Source organism: Staurois parvus, unplaced genomic scaffold (genome assembly GCF_062004578.1).
Source record: "Staurois parvus isolate SC_StPar_1 unplaced genomic scaffold, SC_StPar_1.0 ptg001740l, whole genome shotgun sequence".
NCBI lineage: Eukaryota > Metazoa > Chordata > Amphibia > Anura > Ranidae > Staurois > Staurois parvus.
Genome location: NW_028319536.1, coordinates 1 through 19,837, shown reverse-complemented (window position 1 = coordinate 19,837; position 19,837 = coordinate 1). Strand labels below are relative to the sequence as shown.

General features: G+C 49.5%; 1 protein-coding gene across 3 annotated transcripts in view; it reads left to right on the top strand.

Annotated features, from left to right (window-relative positions):
• The window catches only part of PLEKHG5 (pleckstrin homology and RhoGEF domain containing G5), a 362,885-nt gene extending 343,054 nt beyond the window's left edge, over nt 1–19,831 (top strand). For all 3 annotated transcript variants that reach the window (XM_089663652.1, XM_089663653.1, XM_089663654.1), the window contains 6 exons: nt 3,312–3,431; nt 5,281–5,413; nt 9,483–9,598; nt 13,461–13,609; nt 14,853–15,884; nt 17,384–19,831. In XM_089663652.1, the coding sequence (XP_089519778.1) occupies nt 3,312–3,431; nt 5,281–5,413; nt 9,483–9,598; nt 13,461–13,609; nt 14,853–15,884; nt 17,384–17,393 (1,560 nt within the window). In that variant the 3' untranslated portion in view covers nt 17,394–19,831. The remainder of the gene's footprint in view (nt 1–3,311; nt 3,432–5,280; nt 5,414–9,482; nt 9,599–13,460; nt 13,610–14,852; nt 15,885–17,383) is intronic.
• Nucleotides 19,832–19,837: the final 6 nt, after the last annotated feature.

Sequence of the window (19,837 nt, the reverse complement as noted above, 5' to 3'; positions counted from 1 at the left end):
GCTCCCTAAAGACATGGTTTGTCCGGGGTGTACAACCTCCATAAAGACATGGGTTGACCAGTTCGCACCACTTCCATAAAGACATGGGTTGACCAGTTTGTACCACCTCCATAAAGACATGGGTTAACCAGTTTAGAGCAGCTACATAAAGACAAGAGTTGACCAGTTTAGAGCAGCTCCATAAAGACATGATTTGACCGGTTTGTACCACCTCCATAAAGACATGGGTTGACCAGAATGGACTAGCTCCATAAAGACATGGTTGGACCAGTTTGGTGTGGAGGAACTCGAGTGTCCTCTGCACAGAGCCCTGACATCAACCCTAATGAACGCCTTTGGGATGAAATGCATCGTGAGCCAGGTCTTCTCATTCAACATCAGTACCTGACCTCACAAATGCTCTTTTGCATGACCGGAGTTTTAGCCTTCCTCTGCACTTCCAGGCTCATGGCAACGTTCTTGGAAAGGTCCTTTTCAATTTCAACAAGACTGTGCTTATAGCCAGCTCCATAAAGACATGGTTTGAGCAGTCTGGTGTGGAGGAAGTCGAGTGTCCTGCACACAGCCCTAACCTCAACCCTACTGAGCAGCTTTAGGATACATTTTATTGCCAATGGTGGGCCAGGTCTTCTCATCTCACATCAGTACTTGACCTCACAAATGCCCTTTTGGATGACCGGGGTTATAGCCTTCCATCCTTATGGCACCAGTTTTAGGTTCTTTTCAATTTCAACATGACTGCTAAAAGCCAGCTCCATAAAGACATTGCTTGACCAGTTTGGTATGGAGGAACTCGAATGTCCTGCACAGAGCCCCAGCCTCAACTCTACTGAACACCTTGGGGATGAATTGGAACTCCGGTGGTGAGCCAGGTCTTCCCATCCAAAATCAGCACCTGACCTCACAAATGTTCTTTTGGATGACCTGGGGTTATAGCTAGAGATGAGCGAATTATTCAAAAATTCGGTTTGGCTGATTCGCCGAATTCGCCGAAAAAATTCGCTTCGAGCCGAATATATTCGCTGCGAATTTAACTTATAAAAAGGGTGTTTCTAGGCTTCAGAGAGCCTTTATATTAGTGCAGAACACTGTACCTTTAATTTAAATGCCCTTGGAGTCTGCTGGGGAAGAGAAATAATGCTGTCAGTCAGTATGACATGCAGATGAGTGCCGTCGATCTTAGAATCACCGCACACTTCACTCATTTGGGCAGTCACACTGCTGCGACCCTGCTGCCTCCTGGGCAACCCACCGACTGTTTTGCTCGCTGCCAAGCTGGCACCCTCTTCTCCTGATGATGCGGAAGCAATAGCCTGATGACGACGAGGCTGCCAAGTGCGATCAGCCTCATCATCATCAATTAGGGTCTCCGCGTCACTACTAGCCCCCTCGGCTGCGTGTGGGTCAGGAGACAGACCTGTCTCTACACCGGCTACCGAGCCACTCTCCTCGCCAGTACTTCTTCGCCTGGCTGCTGAAGAGGCGGATGTCTCCCCCCGTTCCTGACCGCCCTCTGTTAGCTCTTCCTCACTGTACAGTGGGGCTGAGCCCACAGCATGCGATACTTCGCTTGGTGAGGGAACAGCAAAGGACAGGGGCAGGTAGAGGACACGTGATTTCAGTGGGCTTGCTCCCGGGCCATGCCAACTAACGGTTGTGTCTGACGTACCCACCGACCGTTGGCTGTAGGTGTCAGAGGTGACCTGGGAAGAGGAAGACGACCGAGTCAACCAATCGATGACGGCAGGGTTGTCGGTGGAGACACGACCGCTGGATGACACCGGGAGCACTGGCCTCTGGCTGCGACTAGTGCTGCCTCGACCCCTTCCTCTGCTGCCACGTCTGCTCGCTCCTGAAACATTGCCTCCTCTGCCACTCCTCTGCGTGTTGTCTGACATACTCTTTAATTCAATAAGCACCCCAAAAATAAAACCGGATTTAACTCTTTGAACATACAATAGTGGTTGTGAAGCAGAAAGTCAGTTTATTTAGCACAATCGGTCAATTGCAGCTTGCCGTTGGCTGGAAACTGTACGTTTATGTCACTGGAATGCACTAATCACCCAAAAAATATTACCGCCACCCGGCGTGTAAATGGATCTAACTCTTTGAACGTACAATAGTGGTTGTGAAGCAGAAAGTCAGTTTATTGTACACAATCGGCAAACTGCAGCACCAACTGTGCACGACAGCCACCAAAAAAAAAAAGGGTGTATGTCACTTTAAATTTTCGATTCTTTGATAGCTGTGGCCCTAAGTAACGATTCTGTGTCCCTGAGTAACGATTCTGTGTCCCTGAGTAACGATTCTGTGTCCCTGAGTAACGATTCTGTGTCCCTGAGTAACGATTCTGTGTCCCTGAGTAACGATTCTGTGTCCCTGAGTAACGATTCTGTGGCCCTGAGTAATGATTCTGTGGCCCTAAAGTCTCTGTGGCCCTAACTCTGTCCCTTAATACACACAGGTCTGTCTCTCTTGAATGACCGGAGGCTAATGGAGAATTCTAAGATGGCCGCGATTTATAGCTCCACCATTACACAGTGCTGGCTGGCTGCTGATTGGCTAATGCGATCACATGTCATGAATGCATTATGGGTCAGCGCGCCTTGTCTGCGCGCCTTCCCAGAGATCCCCGCCCCATCTTCTCTGTCCATTTTCTCCGTCGCCACACATGTCGCCGCCATTTTTGGGAAAAATCGATTCGTGCATCCGAAGTTTGCTAATCTCCGGATTCGTCGCGAATAGAATTTTTCCAAATCTTCGGAACGAATTCCACTTCGTCATGTTCGATTCGCTCATCTCTAGTTATAGCCTTCCATCCTCACGGCACCAGTCTTAGAAAGGTCATTTTCAGTTCTAACATGACTGTGCACAAAGATATGGACATATCTTTGGTTTGACAAGTTTGATGTGAGGGAACTCAAGTGTCCTTCACAGAGCCCTGACCTCAACCCTACTGAGCACCCAGAATTGTGAACCAGGTCTTCTCACCCAACATCAGTACCTGACTTCACAAATGTTCTTTTTGTCTGAATGGGCTCAGATTTCTTTAGACCTCTTCCAAAACCTTGTAGAAAGCCTTCCCCCAAAGAGTGGAGGCTGTTGTAGCCCCACAAAGGTCGGCCAAATCCTATTACTGGCTATGGTGTCGGAATGGAAAGTCCAACAAGCTCATATAGGTGTGAAGGTCAGGTGTCCACTAACTGTTGGCTCTTCTAGTGTAGAACATTCACTTTAATATATGTATACAATGGACTCATTGTAACAATTCATTCTTCAATAATGATGGCGGCTGTTCTTACTTGGTGTAGATTTTGAAGGAGTTCTGCAAGTTGGATCTGACGACACCCATGATTGGGACGTCTCCGGAGGACACAAGGCAGCTACTGCTGGAAGGCAGCCTGAAGATGAAGGAAGGAAAAGACAGCAAGGTGATTATTATTGCGATTTACATATATATATGTTACGTACCGTACTTGTGACATAAATTACGTACAAATAAATGATTAAAGAGCATCGGTGTGCTGTACTCTACGGTAGCCAATCAGAATGTTGCTTTAGGTACTGTAGATCATAGTTGCCACTGCATTGCTGCATCTGCACTGGAAGGGTTAATTGCTCATCTTGTCTAAGGGAGAGTAAAATTACTTTTTACTTTCCTGATCCTCTTGTTTCCCAGGTGGTGGACCACCCTTTGCCGTCATCAAGTCCAATGCAGGGCTATGAGCCCTGCATCAGTGTTGATGGTGTCAGGACCTTAGATCACTGGAGCATGGGGGGAAGACACCGTGGGGACCGGTGTGGAGGATTCTTTTCTATGTCTCCTCAGGGGCGGACTGACAACTCATGGGGCCCCCGGGCAATAGGGGATCATGGGGTCTCTGTGTCCTTGCCCAAACTCAAAAAAGCATATGAAAAAGCCAATGAAAGGTACCAGGGGCATCTCATGGGGCCCCCTACTGACCCTGGGCCCTCGGGCAGTGCCTCAGTGCTTGAATGGTCAGTCCGCCCCTGCGTCTCCTAGACCTAAAGTGCTTCTATAGGCTGAAGGTCTAAACCTTCACAGCACCCCCCCCCCCTCCCTTTCACACCTGAGCACAATCCCGTTCCAGAGATGTGCATGAGAGCAGAAGCTCTCCCGGGGATCTGCCTCCTCATTGGCTGAGACACAGCAGCCGAAACCATTCCCACATGGAAGAAAAATATATTTTAAATATATTTTTAAAATATTCTTCCCAAATACATTGACATATATGTGAAATACTACAATTTTGGCCGTATTCAATATATTTATATATATATATATGTATGTTTGTTGAAATGCGTTTTTTATATATTACAAAATATATGAAAAATATTTTTTAAAAATATGTTTTAAAATGTATTCTTCAGATTTTTTTTTGACATATAAAAATGTTATTTTAACATATATATTTGTAAATTGATTCCAAAAAATTTAGATTAAACATATTTTTTATATATTACAAAATATATGAAAAATCTTTTTAAAATATATATATTTTTTAAATATATGCTTCAGTTTTTTTAACAATATAAAAAAGTCATTTTAACATATATTTGTAAATGCCTTCCAAAAATGTAGATTAAATTTATTTTTAAAGACATACAGTATATTTGAAAATTTTGTAATATATAAAAAATGCATCTCAACATACAGTATATGTGTGTGTATATATATATATAAAAAATTTTTTTTTTAAATATATTGAATATGGCCAAAATTGTAGTATTTCAAATATATGTCAATATATTTGGGAAGAATATATTAAAAATAAATTTTTCTTCCATGTGGGTTGGCTGACCACAGTTATTGAGGAGGGAGTGGGAGGCGGGGCCGAGCCTCACTCTGTGTGTCTCATAGACACACAACGGTGGCTCAGGAGCGAGCATGCACGTGTGCCCCCAGAACAAGCAGCTTGCTCTGGGGTCACTCAGCAGGGGGGAGGGGCCTAGAGCGCTGTCGGGGGACCCGAGAAGAGGAGGATCGGGGGTAAGTATAATATGTTTGTTGTTTAAAAAAAAAATCTGAACCTTTACAATCCCTTTAAACGAACAGTTAACCCTTGCAGTGCGAGGAATTTTCGACCTTCATGGAGCTGAACTCCAAGTTTGGTAGGGCCTATGGGTTTGGTAGTGCCTATGGGTTCGGTAGTGCCTATGGGTTCGGTAGTGCCTATGGGTTTGGTAGTGCCTATGGGTTCGGTAGTGCCCATGGGGCGCCAAGATTTTCACACCACATGCACCTCTTCCTAATTTCAGATGGACGTTTACTGCTTCCTGTTCACGGATCTGTTCCTCATCACGAAGCCGGTGAAGAAGGCGGAGAGGACCAAAGTGATCCGCCAGCCGCTATTGGTGGACAAGATCGTCTGTAGGGAGCTGAAGGATGCAGGTAGGTTGACGTCCTCTCTTCCCGGTAAAACGTTTGCCAATCCATAACAAGAGAAGCATTGTCCAGCATTGGGTTGTGTCTGATCATCGTAATCACAGGCGGCTCTTTGGCTTAGGACATCTCTCCTCAACCTTGTTACCCCTGAGGAACCCCGGAAATCATTTTCAGGTTCTTGGGGAACCCCGGCTTAGTGTCCACTTGGACATTACTGGTTAGTTTAGAAGTAGTGGAGGATTCCCCCCTTGCATTGGAGATCAGTGAAGGTGGGAGATCCGTCCGCCATTGCTTAAAGCCCAAAGAACTCCAAGCAACTTCAGGAGGAGCCCTGGATGAGGAAGCCTGGATGAGGAGCCCTGGATGAGGAAGCCTGGATGAGGAAGCCTGGATGAGGAAGCCTGGATGAGGAAGCCTGGATGAGGAGCCCTGGATGAGGAGCCCTGGATGAGGAGCCCTGGATGAGGAAGCCTGGATGAGGAAGCCTGTATGAGGAAGCCCTGTATGAGGAAGCCCTGGATGAGGAGCCCTGTATGAGGAAGCCTGTATGAGGAGCCCTGGATGAGGAGCCCTGTATGAGGAGCCCTGTATGAGGAGCCCTGTATGAGGAGCCCTGTATGAGGAGCCCTGGATGAGGAAGCCTGGATGAGGAGCCCTGGATGAGGAACCCTGGATGAGAATATTAGATCTTCTTTCAAGGACTTAACTGCAGGGCCGGGCCAAGGAGTGGGCAGGAGGGGCACTGCAGTGTCATGCTGCAAGGAGATTGGGGGGAGGGGATTTGTCTTGGGATGAGGAATTTGAGGCAGGGGGTAAGAATTGTTGTAGGAGGGGTAATTTTGGGGGGGGGGGGTGCTAGGAGTGTTGATATGGGGGGATTTGTTTTGGGAGGGGGGATGGGGGAACAGGATTTGTGCAAGGAGGGGAAATTGAGGTGGGTGGGGGAGTTGCTAGTAGAGGTCATATGGTAGAGGGAGGAGGGTATTTGTGCTAGTAGGGGAAATTTATGGGGGGGGAGGTAGTTTCTGCTAGTAGGGATGATTGGGGGGTATTTGTGCTAGGAGGGGAAATTTTTAGGGGGGGGTTTGTGCTAAGAGGGGGGACTGGAGGGGGATTTGTGCTCGGAGGGAGAATTTGGGAGGGAAAATTTGGGAGGGAAGATTTGTGCTAAGAGGGTGTATTGGGGGAGGGGGGGGGAGAGTTTGTGCTGGGAGGGGGGATTTATGCTGGGAGGGAAAATTTGAGGGGGGAGGGTTTATTCTAAGAGGGGGGATTTGTGCTGGGAGGAGAAATTTGAGGGGGGGAGGGTTTTTGCTAAGTCGGGGGATTGGGGGGGGGTTGTGCTGGAAGGAGGGGATTTTGAGTGGGGATTTGTGCCAGAGGGGAAATTTGAGGGGGGAGGCAAATATTCCTGCTAGGAGGGGAGATTTCAGCAGGGGGTGGCTCTGTAATGAGAGGAGGGGGTAAGCGTGCAGATTAGTGCACAATTTTTTTTTTTTCTGGGGAGGGAGATTTTTGCTCATACATCTTGGGGGGGGGGGCGCAGTTTGGCACATTCCCCCCCCCGGCTCTAATAGACCTGGTCCCGGCTCTGCTTGCCTGGTTAGGACATTCCAGTCTTCTCCGGGCGTCTCCAGCGCCTCCTCCGCACATGCTGCATGTTCATTTATCTGCACTGACTTCTGAGTAGTGGAACATTCAGCGGCCGGGACCGTGCGGAGGACTTTGTCCATGCAGCAGATGTGCCTCGGAGATGAAAGATAAATATTGTCCTTTGGTTGGAGATCTGATGTTGTGTGTCCGGAGCAAACACTGACTGGAGGAAACCAGGCGCACCGCGGCGGAGGATACATACCTGCCGGATATACAGCAGACCCTCTGCACAATTTTCATTCTTAAAGGACAAATCCGCGTTTTCTGAGGAAGACAATTTGTAGTTTAAAGACACTGAAAATATATATAAATATAAAAAAAGTGTCAATGCGAAGACAAGATTTCCTACTTTCCATACTTTCCGGCTGATTGTTTTACCGATAAAAAATCTGCGCGTGAGCCGTGACCTGGAAGAAGAAGAAGAAGAAGAAGAAGAATTCCAGTCCGCTATTATATTTTATATGAAGTCTTGCGGTTGCAACAATGTATCCATTTGTATCCTTTTGTATCCATTTGTATCCATTTCGGATACAGATGTTTTTATTCCGATACAAATGGATACAAATGGATACAAATGGATACAAATGGATACATTGTTGCAACCGCAAGACTTTTTCATGTCAAATATAATAGCGGAGCTCTCTGCAGGGACAGTAATTAAATGCCAGCCGTAGGCGGGACGAAAATCGGCGGATTTTTTTTTTTTTTTTACTGTTGGTAACGTCGGCCAATTTGAACAACCGATTTTTTACTTTTTTCGACCCGTCTATGGCCTGCATTAGTGCCGGCGCGACTTTCCAGGCCATTTGATACTTTCAAATCACATGACCAGTCGCACCTTTTTGTCTGCAATCGATGCGGTCACATCGGTGTGATCCTGACTTCGGCATACACTTCTTTGCAATTTCAGGTGCGACTTGCATAGACATCGCACCTGAAGTCGCACCGGCATTCTTCTCTAAAATCAGGTGAAGTCCCACAACTTCACAGTCGGATTGGTGGGTGCGACCGAGGTCTTCGCTATCCCCAGCTCCGCCTTCACTGAGCGACTCATCAGGCGATCGTCCATACATCTGCACTGGGGCTGGTGGTGTGATGGTTTCCACCTAGTCGCACCTCCATGCACGTTAGGCTCAGGAAGGGCTGATTGTTGGTACTCATCGGGAAACGTGAGGTGCGACTTGTCATGTGACTTTGGAACCCCAAAGACAAGTCGCACGTTGCGTCCTTTAGAGCCCAATCACACTTGTGTGAATTGTCTTTGGGGTCCAAAGTCACATGACAAGCCGCACCCCGTGTTTCCCGATAAGTACCATTTATATATGTGCGACTTTAAATCGCAGCAACTTGAAAGTAGCTCCTGCATTTCTTTTGGCTGGACTTTCATGCAACTTGAGGGCCATAGACTTCAATGTAAACCCTCCCAACGTCAGACATGCGACTCGTGCGACATTGTACAGCACAAACAGTCGTCCTTGGTCAAAGCCAAAGTCACACCCATCCAAAGTCACATCACACCCATCCAAAGTCACATCACATCTGCACCAAAGTCGCCGCACATCCACGCCAAAGTCACATCACATCACATCCGCGCCAAAGTCACATCACATCACATCCACGCCAAAGTCACATCACATCCGCTCCAAAGTCACATCACATCCGCTCCAAAGTCACATCACACCCATCCAAAGTCACATCACATCCATGCCAAAGTCACATCACATCCGCATCAGTCACATCACATCCGCGCCAAAGTCACATCACATCCGCATCAGTCACATCACATCCATGCCAAAGTCACATCACATCCGCATCAGTCACATCACACCCATCCAAAGTCACATCACATCCGCGCCAAAGTCACATCACATCACATCCGCTCCGAAGTCACATCACACCCATCCAAAGTCACATCACATCTGCACCAAAGTCGCCTCACATCCACGCCAAAGTCACATCACATCACATCCGCGCCAAAGTCACATCACATCACATCCGCGCCAAAGTCACATCACACCCATCCAAAGTCACATCACATCCATGCCAAAGTCACATCACATCCGCATCAAAGTCACATCACATCCGCATCAAAGTCACATCACATCTGCGCCAAAGTCACATCACATCCGCATCAAAGTCACATCACATCCGCATCAAAGTCACATCACATCCGCATCAAAGTCACATCACATCCGCATCAAAGTCACATCACATCCGCATCAAAGTCACATCCGCATCAAAGTCACATCACATCCGCATCAAAGCCACATCCGCATCAAAGCCACATCACATCCGCGTCAAAGTCGCCTCACAGTTGCGTCAGAGTCCCATCAGGTCAATGAAAGTCGCATGATCCTGAGGTCGCAGACGTGTGAATGGAGCCTTGATTTTGTTTTAATATTTTCCTGTCTCCTCCTTCCAGGTTCCTTCCTATTGATCTACCTGAACGAGTTCAGAAGCGCCGTTGCCGCATATACGTTTCAAGCCAGCGGCCAGTCGCTGTGCCGGGGGTGGGTGGAGGCTATTTACAACGCACAGGTGAGTCCATGCGTTTTCTTGCAACGCATTCAGTGTTAGAAAATGCAGGGAAACAAGGGGGGGGGGGATGGGTTGCAATTGCGAGAGCCTCTTCCTCTGTGTTCAAAGACCGGTATTTATAAAGCTTGTCTGAGCTGTCAGAAAACAAAAAGTACTGGTGATACACAGAAATGAAACAAATCCTCCTACATAAGTTGTACCTGTTTATCTGTAGCACTCTCTCCTCTACAGGTATTCAAAGGCCAAATTTAGAAAGCTTTTCTGAACTGTCAGAAAAAAGGGAGGCAGAGAGTTGAAATTACACACTACAGAGCTCAGTGTGGAGAGCTCTGAGAGCTGATTGGAGGGAAGGGACACCCCCCCCCCCCCCCTCCACACAGCTCACAGAAACTGAGCTGAGACTGTTGATCTGCTAGAAGTCATCCCCCCCTGACACTCTGTGTACCTCAGTGAGGAGAACTGATTGGAGAGAAAGGATTGTAGATCCTTCCATACACCCAGTAAGGTGACCGGTCTCAGGTGATGCACAGAGATTAAACAAATCTTTCTGCATCAGTTGTATCTGTTTATCTGCAGTCTTCTCTCCTCTATAGCTGTTCAAAGGGCAGGATGTTTACAGCTTGTCTGATCTTTCAGAAAGCAGGGGACTAGCTGAAGTTACACTCTGCAGAGCTCTGTGAGAGCTGATTGGAGGGAAAGGACACACCCCCTTCACACAGCACACAGGAACAGAGCTGAGGCTGTCAATCACAGGCTGTGTGCTGGAAGTCCCTCCCCTGTCACCTTTTATCTCTTGGTGTCAGGAAAACCTGTCAGACATGACTCATGCTGATAGCAGAGGAAGGACGCAGCAGACAGAAATGACGCTGAGTGCTCTAGACTGAGACAAGTACACGATGTGCCTTGTTCATATTTCATTTACAGTCACTTTAAACATGAAAACCTGGTGTGCCTATACCTGTCGCAGCCTGATGATGGCACTGTTGCCTGTTTTTCCCCCTTTGCACAGCTCTACTACAGGGGTCTCCAAACCTTCTAAAGAAAAAGCTATTTTACTGTCCTTCAGACTTTGGGGGGCTGGACTGTGCCCAGTGGGAGTAATCAATGGCCAATGATTCGTATTAGGGGGAGAAATAGTTTGTGTCAGTGGGAGGAATAGTGCCCCATCATTGGTGTCAGTGGGAGGAATAGTGCCCCATCATTGGTATCAGTGGGAGGAATAGTGCCCCATCATTGGTGTCAGTGGGAGGAATAGTGCCCCATCATTGGTGTCAGTGGGAGGAATAGTGCCCCATCATTGGTGTCAGTGGGAGGAATAGTGCCCCATCATTGGTATCAGTGGGAGGAATAGTGCCCCATCATTGGTGTCAGTGGGAGGAATAGTGTCCCATCATTGGTGTCAGCGGGAGGAATAGTGCCCCATCGTTGGTATCAGTGGGAGGAATAGTGCCCCATCCTTGGTGTCAGTGGGAGGAATAGTGCCCCATCATTGGTGTCAGTGGGAGGAATAGTGCCCCATCATTGGTGTCAGTGGGAGGAATAGTGCCCCATCATTGGTGTCAGTGGGAGGAATAGTGCCCCATCATTGGTGTCAGTGGGAGGAATAGTGCCCCGTCATTGGTGTCAGTGGGAGGAATAGTGCCCCATCATTGGTGTCAGTGGGAGGAATAATGCCCCATCATTGGCATCAGTGGGAGGAATAGTGCCCCATCACTGGTGTCAGTGGGAGGAATAATGCCCCATCATTGGCATCAGTGGGAGGAATAGTGCCCCATCATTGGTGAGAGTGGGAGGAATAGTGCCCCATCATTGGTATCAGTGGGAGGAATAGTGCCCCATCATTGGTATCAGTGGGAGGAATAGTGCCCCATCATTGGTGTCAGTGTGAGGAATAGTGCCCCATCATTGGTGTCAGTGGGAGGAATAGTGCCCCATCATTGCTGTCAGTGTGAGGAATAGTGCCCCATCATTGGTGTCAGTGGGAGGAATAGTGCCCCATCATTGGTGTCAGTGTGAGGAATAGTGCCCCATCATTGGTGTCAGTGGGAGGAATAGTGCCCCATCATTGGTGTCAGTGTGAGGAATAGTGCCCCATCATTGGTATCAGTGGGAGGAATAGTGCCCCATCATTGGTGTCAGTGGGAAGAATAGTGCCCCATCATTGGCGTCAGTGGTAGTAATAGTGCCCCATCATTGGCGTCAGTGGGAGGAATAGTGCCCCATCATTGGTGTCAGTGGGAGGAATAGTGCCCCATCATTGGTGTCAGTGGGAGGAATAGAGCCCCATCATTGGTGTCAGTGGGAGGAATAGTGCCCCATCATTGGTGTCAGTGGGAGGAATAGAGCCCCATCATTGGTGTCAGTGGGAGGAATAGTGCCCCATCGTTGGTATCAGTGGGAGGAATAGTGCCTCATCATTGGTGTCAGTGGGAGGAATAGTGCCCCGTCATTGGTGTCAGTGGGAGGAATAGTGCCCCATCATTGGTGTCAGTGGGAGGAATAGTGCCCCATCGTTGGTATCAGTGGGAGGAATAATGCCCCATCATTGGCATCAGTGGAAGGAATAGTGCCCCATCATTGGTGTCAGTGGGAGGAATAGTACCCCATCATTGGTGTCAGTGGGGGGAATAGTGCCCCATCATTGGTGTCAGTGGGAGGAATAGTTCCCCATCATTGGTGTCAGTGGGAGGAATAGTGCCCCATCATTGGTGAGAGTGGGAGGAATAGTGCCCCATCATTGGTGTCAGTGGGAGGAATAGTGCCCCATCATTGGTATCAGTGGGAGGAATAGTGCCCCATCATTGGTGTCAGTGGGAGGAATAGTGCCCCATCATTGGTGTCAGTGGGAGGAATAGTGCCCCATCATTGGTGTCAGTGGGAGGAATAGTGCCCCATCATTGGTATCAGTGGGAGGAATAGTGCCCCATCATTGGTGTCAGTGGGAGGAATAGTGCCCCATCATTGGTGTCAGTGGGAGGAATAGTGCCCCATCATTGGTGTCAGTGTGAGGAATAGTGCCCCATCATTGGCGTCAGTGGGAGGAATAGTGCCCCATCATTGGCGTCAGTGGGAGGAATAGTGCCCCATCATTGGCGTCAGTGGGAGGAATAGTGCCCCATCATTGGCGTCAGTGTGAGGAATAGTGCCCCATCATTGGTGTCAGTGGGAGGAATAGTGCCCCATCATTGGTGTCAGTGGGAGGAATAGTGCCCCATCATTGGCGTCAGTGGGAGCAATAGTGCCCCATCATTGGCGTCAGTGGTAGTAATAGTGCCCCATCATTGGCGTCAGTGGGAGGAATAGTGCCCCATCATTGGTGTCAGTGGGAGGAATAGTCCCCCATCATTGATGTCAGTGGTAGTAATAGTGCCCCATCATTGGCGTCAGTGGGAGGAATAGTGCCCCATCATTGGTGTCAGTGGCAGGAATAGTCCCCCATCATTGATGTCAGTGGCAGGAATAATGCTTCAAGGGCCCGATAAAGGCAAGCAAAGGGCCCATCTGGTCCCCAGGGACGCGGTTTGCAGACCACTGCTCTACAAGATAAAAGATCAAACTATGGGGTGAATTTATAACAAGAATGCCCAGCAATGCGTCTGGTGACACCCCGTGTTCATGTGTTCACAATCAAATGTCATTCGGCTATTTCCTATGTTGGTTAAATGTTGTTCATTGATTTAAAATGGAAAATACCACTTTTGGCCACTAGATGGCACCAAGTATCAACTCTATTTACTCAGTGCCATCTGCTGGCCAAATGCTCTATTTTCAGTTCAAATGCCGAGAGCCACAATCCACAACAGCCAATAGGATATTAGCAGTCTGTCATACAAAAAAAAACTGTACTGTTCTCTTTTCCTAGAACCTCCTGCAACGATTACGCCAGGAGCACGTGCAGAGCCAGCAACAAGGGTCTCGCCTTCCGGAGGAGGAGGAGGACATGGAAAGCGGGACCTCCACGCCCAGCTCACCGACCATCCCCCGGCGAAGCAGCGCAGATATCCCCCGCAGGTAAAACCGTATTACGACCCTACAGTCACATGGTCTTCAAGGTCCAAATACGGCCGGACATTACGTAGAATGTCGTACAAAAATTCTCAGCACATTCGATGACTCGACAAATGTTTGAAAGTTGAGTGAATGTTCTTAAAGCAAAACGAAATTCCACTGGTGGATGGACAGATTTACTCCAGACAATAGGAGATTGGGGGGGGGGCACTGTAGAGACTGAGGGTTCTTAGGGGGCCTGGTGGCACCATGAATGGTTGTGGAGCACTGTGGGAGGTTGACCGGCACTGTAGGGACTTAGGGCTCTTAGGGGACCTGGTGGCACCAAGAGAAGTTGGGGGCACTGTAGACCACTTTGGGAGGTTGAGGGGCACTGTAGGGACTGAAGGCTCTTAGGGGGCCTGGTGGCACCATGAATGGTTGCGGAGCACTGTGGGAGGTTGACCGGCACTGTAGGGACTTAGGGCTCTTAGGGGGCCTGGTGGCACCAAGAGAGGTTGAGGGGTACTGCAGGCCACTATGCGAGGTTGAGGGGCACTGTAGGAACTTTTAAGGGGCCTGCTGGTACCATGAAACATTGATGGGCACTGTGGGCCACTATGGGAGGTTGAGCTTGAGCGGCACTGTAGGGACTTAGGGCTCTTAGGGGGCCTGCTGGTACCATGAGACATTGATGGGCACTGTGGGCCACTATGGGAGGTTGAGGGGCGCTGTAGGGACTGAGGGCTCTTAGGGAGACCTGGTGCCACCAGGAGAGGTTGAGGGGCACTGCAGGCCACTATGGGAGGTTGACGGGCACTGTAGGGAGTGAAGGCTCTTAGGAGGCCTGGTGGCACCATGAGAGGCTGAGGTGCACTGCTGGCCACTATGGGAGGTTGAGGGACACTGTAGGGGTCACTATGGGAGGTTGAGGGGCACTGTAGGTACTGAGGGATCTTAGGGGGCCTGGTGGCACCATGAGAGGTCAAGGGGCACTGTGAGCCACTGTGGGAGGTTGAGCGGCAATGGAGGGATTGAACGCTCTTAGGGGGCCTGGTGGCACCATGAGAGGTCAAGGGCACTGAGGTCCACTATGGGAGGTTGAGAGACACTGTAGGGACTGAGGGCTCTTAGGGGGGCTTGGTGGCCCAACTCCCATTTTATCTGCAGCTATTTTCTTTACACTTTGGTGTTCATTTTGACAATTTTGTGGGTGAATCTCTATCTTGGCTCATTAATAGTTTATACATTATTTTTTTTTTTACAGTCCTTCAGACAGCTCAACAGAAACCATATCGGTAGTGGTGGTTGACGCCGGTGAAGACCTCTCTTCTCCCGAAGCTGATCAAGGCCCATTTGGCTCCCAGTCTGACGAGACTTCCATCAGCACCACGGCATCCTCCTTAACACCCACCAGGGAGATGTTTGAAAGTATGGAGACATCGGAGGCGAGTCCAGTAGGGGATTCCAACTACCTGACACTGGAGCCCAATGGGTGTAGGTCTTCCTCCATTGACAGCGCCTACGGGACCCTCTCCCCCACCTCGCTGGAGGAGTTTGTGGAACGTCAACAACAAGAACTGACAGAAGAAGAGAGGGAGTCGGTCAGTTCCCAGCGTTCTAATTTGTCCCCGAAACTCAAACGGCGCACCCCAGTCCAGCTCTTGCCGTGCAAGTCCAAGGTCCTGAAGTCCAAGTCAGAAGCCAGTCTCCTCCAGCTGATGTCAGTGAGTCCTACCAACCACACCGAAGACGAAACCCAACTTTCCCAAAGTAAAAGCTTGTGCGAACTTTTTATGTCTCCGGGACCAGTACATTTTACGGACTCCGACGGCCAAACCGATGGCAGCGGTTGGCATTTTGCCAAAAGGACTAGCTTGGTGGAACGTTCGTCGAAGAACGTTGAGGCGCACTTAGTAAAGCCCAGATCCCAGTCGGACTGCACGGGGGTTCAAGTGGTCAATTTAAGCAGCTGCAGCAGCAGCTCCTCCGACCTTTCCGATTCGGCGGAAACGGGATTCTCCAAAGACGATGACAACGAGAAATTAACGGACCCGCTGTCAGATCAGCTGGACTCTCTCCCGGAGTTTGAGTTCGACCCGGAGTCCCACGTGTATGGTAGCTCTTTACCCGAACAGTGTGGCGAGGACATTGGGAGGGAACTGGACGATGCTAGCGCTCCTGGCTGTGCCAAGAGTACAATGTCGGATCCTCAGATGGCGCAGCACAGGAAACTTACCCTGGCCCAGCTTTACAGGATAAGAACCACTTTACTGCTCAATTCAACTCTGACGGCCTCGTAAGTGTCCTCCACTTTTTATCTTTGTCCAGCTTCACCCCTTCCCAGCATCCTTTTAAATGGGTCTGTACTCCTCAGGGGCGGGACTGACTGCCTGATCACATGACCACTGGGATTGGCTGTTATAGTGGTCACATGATCAGGAGCCAGTCCCTCCAGGTTCCGATGATTACAGGAGACCAGGCAATGTCTATGACGGCTTGGTCACAGTGAGCGCGCTCCTAGCACAGAAATCGCGCTCTCCGTGGACGCATACGCGTGAAAAAAAAAGGGTGCATTTTATGGCATTTTGTAGGCACCAATGGGTATAGTGATCACATGATCAGGAGCCACTCCCTCCAGGTTCCGATCATTACAGGAGACCAGGCAATGTTTATGACGGCTCGGTCACAGGGAGCGCGCTCCCAGCACAGAAGCCGCGCTCTCCGTGGATGCAAACGCGTGAAAAAAAGGGTGCGTTTTATTGCATTATGTAGGCACCGATGGTTTGATTTAGTTCTGGACAGAGCAAGGAAGGGTTAGGCCGGCCATACATGGGTCGAAAATCGACCCAAGAGAAAACGTAAGAATGATCGTCTGATTTTCGCTCTGTTAGTGGGGTCAATGGCACCGGCCGATTTTCGCTCTGTTAGTGGGGTCAATGGCACCGGCCGATTTTCGCTCTGTTAGTGGGGTCAATGGCACCGGCCGATTTTCGCTCTGTTAGTGGGGTTAATGGAACCGACCAATTTTCGCTCTGTTAGTGGGGTCAATGGCACCGGCCGATTTTCGCTCTGTTAGTGGGGTTAATGGCACCGGCTGATTTTCGTGGTTCCTCCCCTTTGCAGTGATCGGCATGTTGGAAATTTGTGAAAAATGACCGATTTTCGACTCAATGATGATCAAATTGTACAATCGTTTTTCCAAATAGAATATGCGCATGAGCCGTGACCTGGAAGGAACAGAAGTTTTGTCTGTTATATGGGGTGAACTTTATGACTCGGTTGGCCGATTTTCAAAATCAATGATGGTGCCATCGGATTACCGAGCGAAAGACGTTACCGATTTTCGGATGAAAAATCGTTCGGAATTCGAATCCATGTATGGCTGGCATTAGAGCCCGATCTTATCTGTCCTTGTTGACTAGATTTCCTTTACTTCCTGTCAGGACAGGAAGTGATGAGAAATCTCTCTGCCGGGGACACAGACATTTTTAGGCCCCACATTCAGGGGTGGGCAACTGTGGCCTCCAGCGGTTGTAGAACTACAAGTCCCATGAGGCATTGCAAAACTGACAAGCATGACTCCCAAAGGCAGAGGCATGATGGGACTTGTAGTTCACCAACAGCTGGAGGGCTGCAGTTGGACACCCCTGCATTAGGCGGTTTGGAATCACAGCAGAGGCCTTCATTCCCCAATGTGGTGCGATTTTGCTATGATTGCCGCGCGACAAAATTGCGTTTTGTTCCATTTTTTCTTTTTTACATTTTGACTTTCTGTTGTTTTCCTTTTTCTTCCAGTGAGGTTTAATATCGCGGAGCGGACACAAGCCTGCCAGCAAAGGTGTAAATAAAGCTGCGTCACCCAGGCGGACGATTTCCAGGCTTCTCACCGCCTCCTTCAAGATGGCGTCTTCCAGAAGGACCTCCCTTCCCGCCACCTCGCTTACCGCAGCGACGCATCAACGGCAAAGCAACTGGATCCTTCCAAACATTTTTGGAAAACCGTGTCCATCCCCTCCCCCCCCCAAAAAAAACTACAAACCGAACTTACGTTTGCACTTTGAGCAATAAAGAGTTTTGAAAAAAAAAAAACTCTGCAGAGGGTAAAAAAAAAAAAAAAACCCGGTCGCGGCGTAAAATGCCGTAAAATTTCAGCCCGTCGCCGGACCGGGAAGATCCCGAGATTTCCCCTGAAAACGCATCTCTGCCTGGACTCCTGGAGAAACCCTCGCGCACCTGTCCCTCCATTCCGAGTTCCTTCGATATATTAACGTGCTGACTCCTGCCGCTACGTCACTGCCGCCATTTTGTTGAGTTGGTGCCAGGAATGGCGTTTTGTGGGCGCTGGACGGAGTAGAGGTATTTCCATGCGGGTCTTCCGTGGAGCTGCTGCTCTTCTTCTTCAGAAGGCTTCTGTAGGTGACCAAAGTCAGAGGATGACTCTTCTGTATATACGTAGGACGCACTTATGACGCGGCGGCGTCACCGGCATCACCGGCGTATAGCTAGGCGTCCAATCACGACATCCTGGGATGTTGCTGGATGGGTTTAAGCAAGTGAATTTTTTTTTTTTCGATTACACATACGAAGACTCCTAGCAAAGTGTCTGAAAGAAGAACTGTCTGTGTTGCCCATAGCAACCATTTAAAGTTGAATTTTATGACCTTGGGTGGTAGAAGGCATGTTGGGCCCCAGAGGGGGGAGAATGACCGGTGGGGAGGTATTGGTCTATCCTCGCTTTACTGAGAGCAGCAGGAAGGGCCCATGGACACTCCCACGTTGCGGTGTTACTGCATGGGGGGGTTCATCATTCTGATGCACTTGCCCTAGAAAATTGGTTCATGTCATTTTTTGGGAAGTTAGGGGCCATTGGCAGCATACAAGGTGCGTTGGCGTGCGACGTTACGGCACCACGCAATTGTGCAGGGGCCCTCAACGGCCTTTGGGCTTGTGTTGATGGCATTAGTTTGACGTCCGTTTGAGAAGCTTCTGAGACCATGTAGGGCTTTTTCACATGGGCCCATACAGCCTGCAGAGGGACCATGGGCAGGGGCGGACTGACCACTCATGGGGCCACCGGGCAATAGGAAATCATGGGGCCCCTGTGTCCTCACCCACACTCAAACCACACCCAAAAAAGCCTATAAAAGGCAGCAGGGGCAACTCGGGGCCTCCTATTGACCCCGGGCCCTCGGGCAGTGCCCAAGTGGCTAAATGGTCAGTCCGCACCTGACCATGGGCATCCAGGGCCGTGCATCCACCGTTTTACGGATGTGCAGGAAGATCTATCCAGCTGCTTCATCCATCAATATCTACTGGCTACGGGCCACGGCTGTTTGGAGTGCGCTGTATGGGCCTCTATGCCCATGGGAATGAGCTCTTTAGAATTAGTTGACCCCCTTTTGACCCGCAGTTGGTCCAAACCCAAAGGATGCCGTCAAATGATATCTGGCCGACGGTCCATGTATCTGCCGCCATGGAATTCCCTGCCCGGCACCTAACTGGGACCAAGAGTGGTGGCGGATGTCAATATCCAAATTTGGCCATTGAACAGATTTGGCCATAAATAGGTCAACATTGTCACCAGCTGGTCCAGTCAGCTGCAGTAATGAAATTTCCTTCCCCGCTAGTGCACATAATGAAGAGGTGAGCTTGCTGTCAGACGTCACACTCCAAATAGGGCCTCCTGACCATACGTGGACAACCCAATTGACCAGAGATGGCCACATGGCCTTATTAGGTCAATGGTGTTATCAATGGCAGTCCCTACCCTGCAGCCACACTTACAAAGGGACTGGGATGCTGGCTGATGTTGTTATCCAAATATGGCCCCCAGACCATGATTGGACAACGCCATTGACCAGGTATGGCCATGTAATCATATTAGGTCAATGCTCTCACCAACTGGCCCAATCGGCTGCGGCCACAGAATTCTTCACCCCGCAGCCACACGTAACAAATGGGCGCGGATGTTGGCTGATGGCACTATCCAAATATGGCCACATGGTCATGCTTGGACAACGCCATTGACTAGATATGGCCATGTTGGTTCAATGGTGTCACCAGCATTCCCACCCCTATATATTACGTGTAGCTGCCTGGTGGAGAATTCCACGGCTGCCACTGATTGGGCCAGCAACCTGCAATCATCTGATAGGGTCCCGTAGGTTTGGAACCCTGGCTCATCACTACTCCTGACCTGCTTCAGTGGATCTTGCTTCCCTATAGGCTTTTATGGTCAGTCAGACGTGG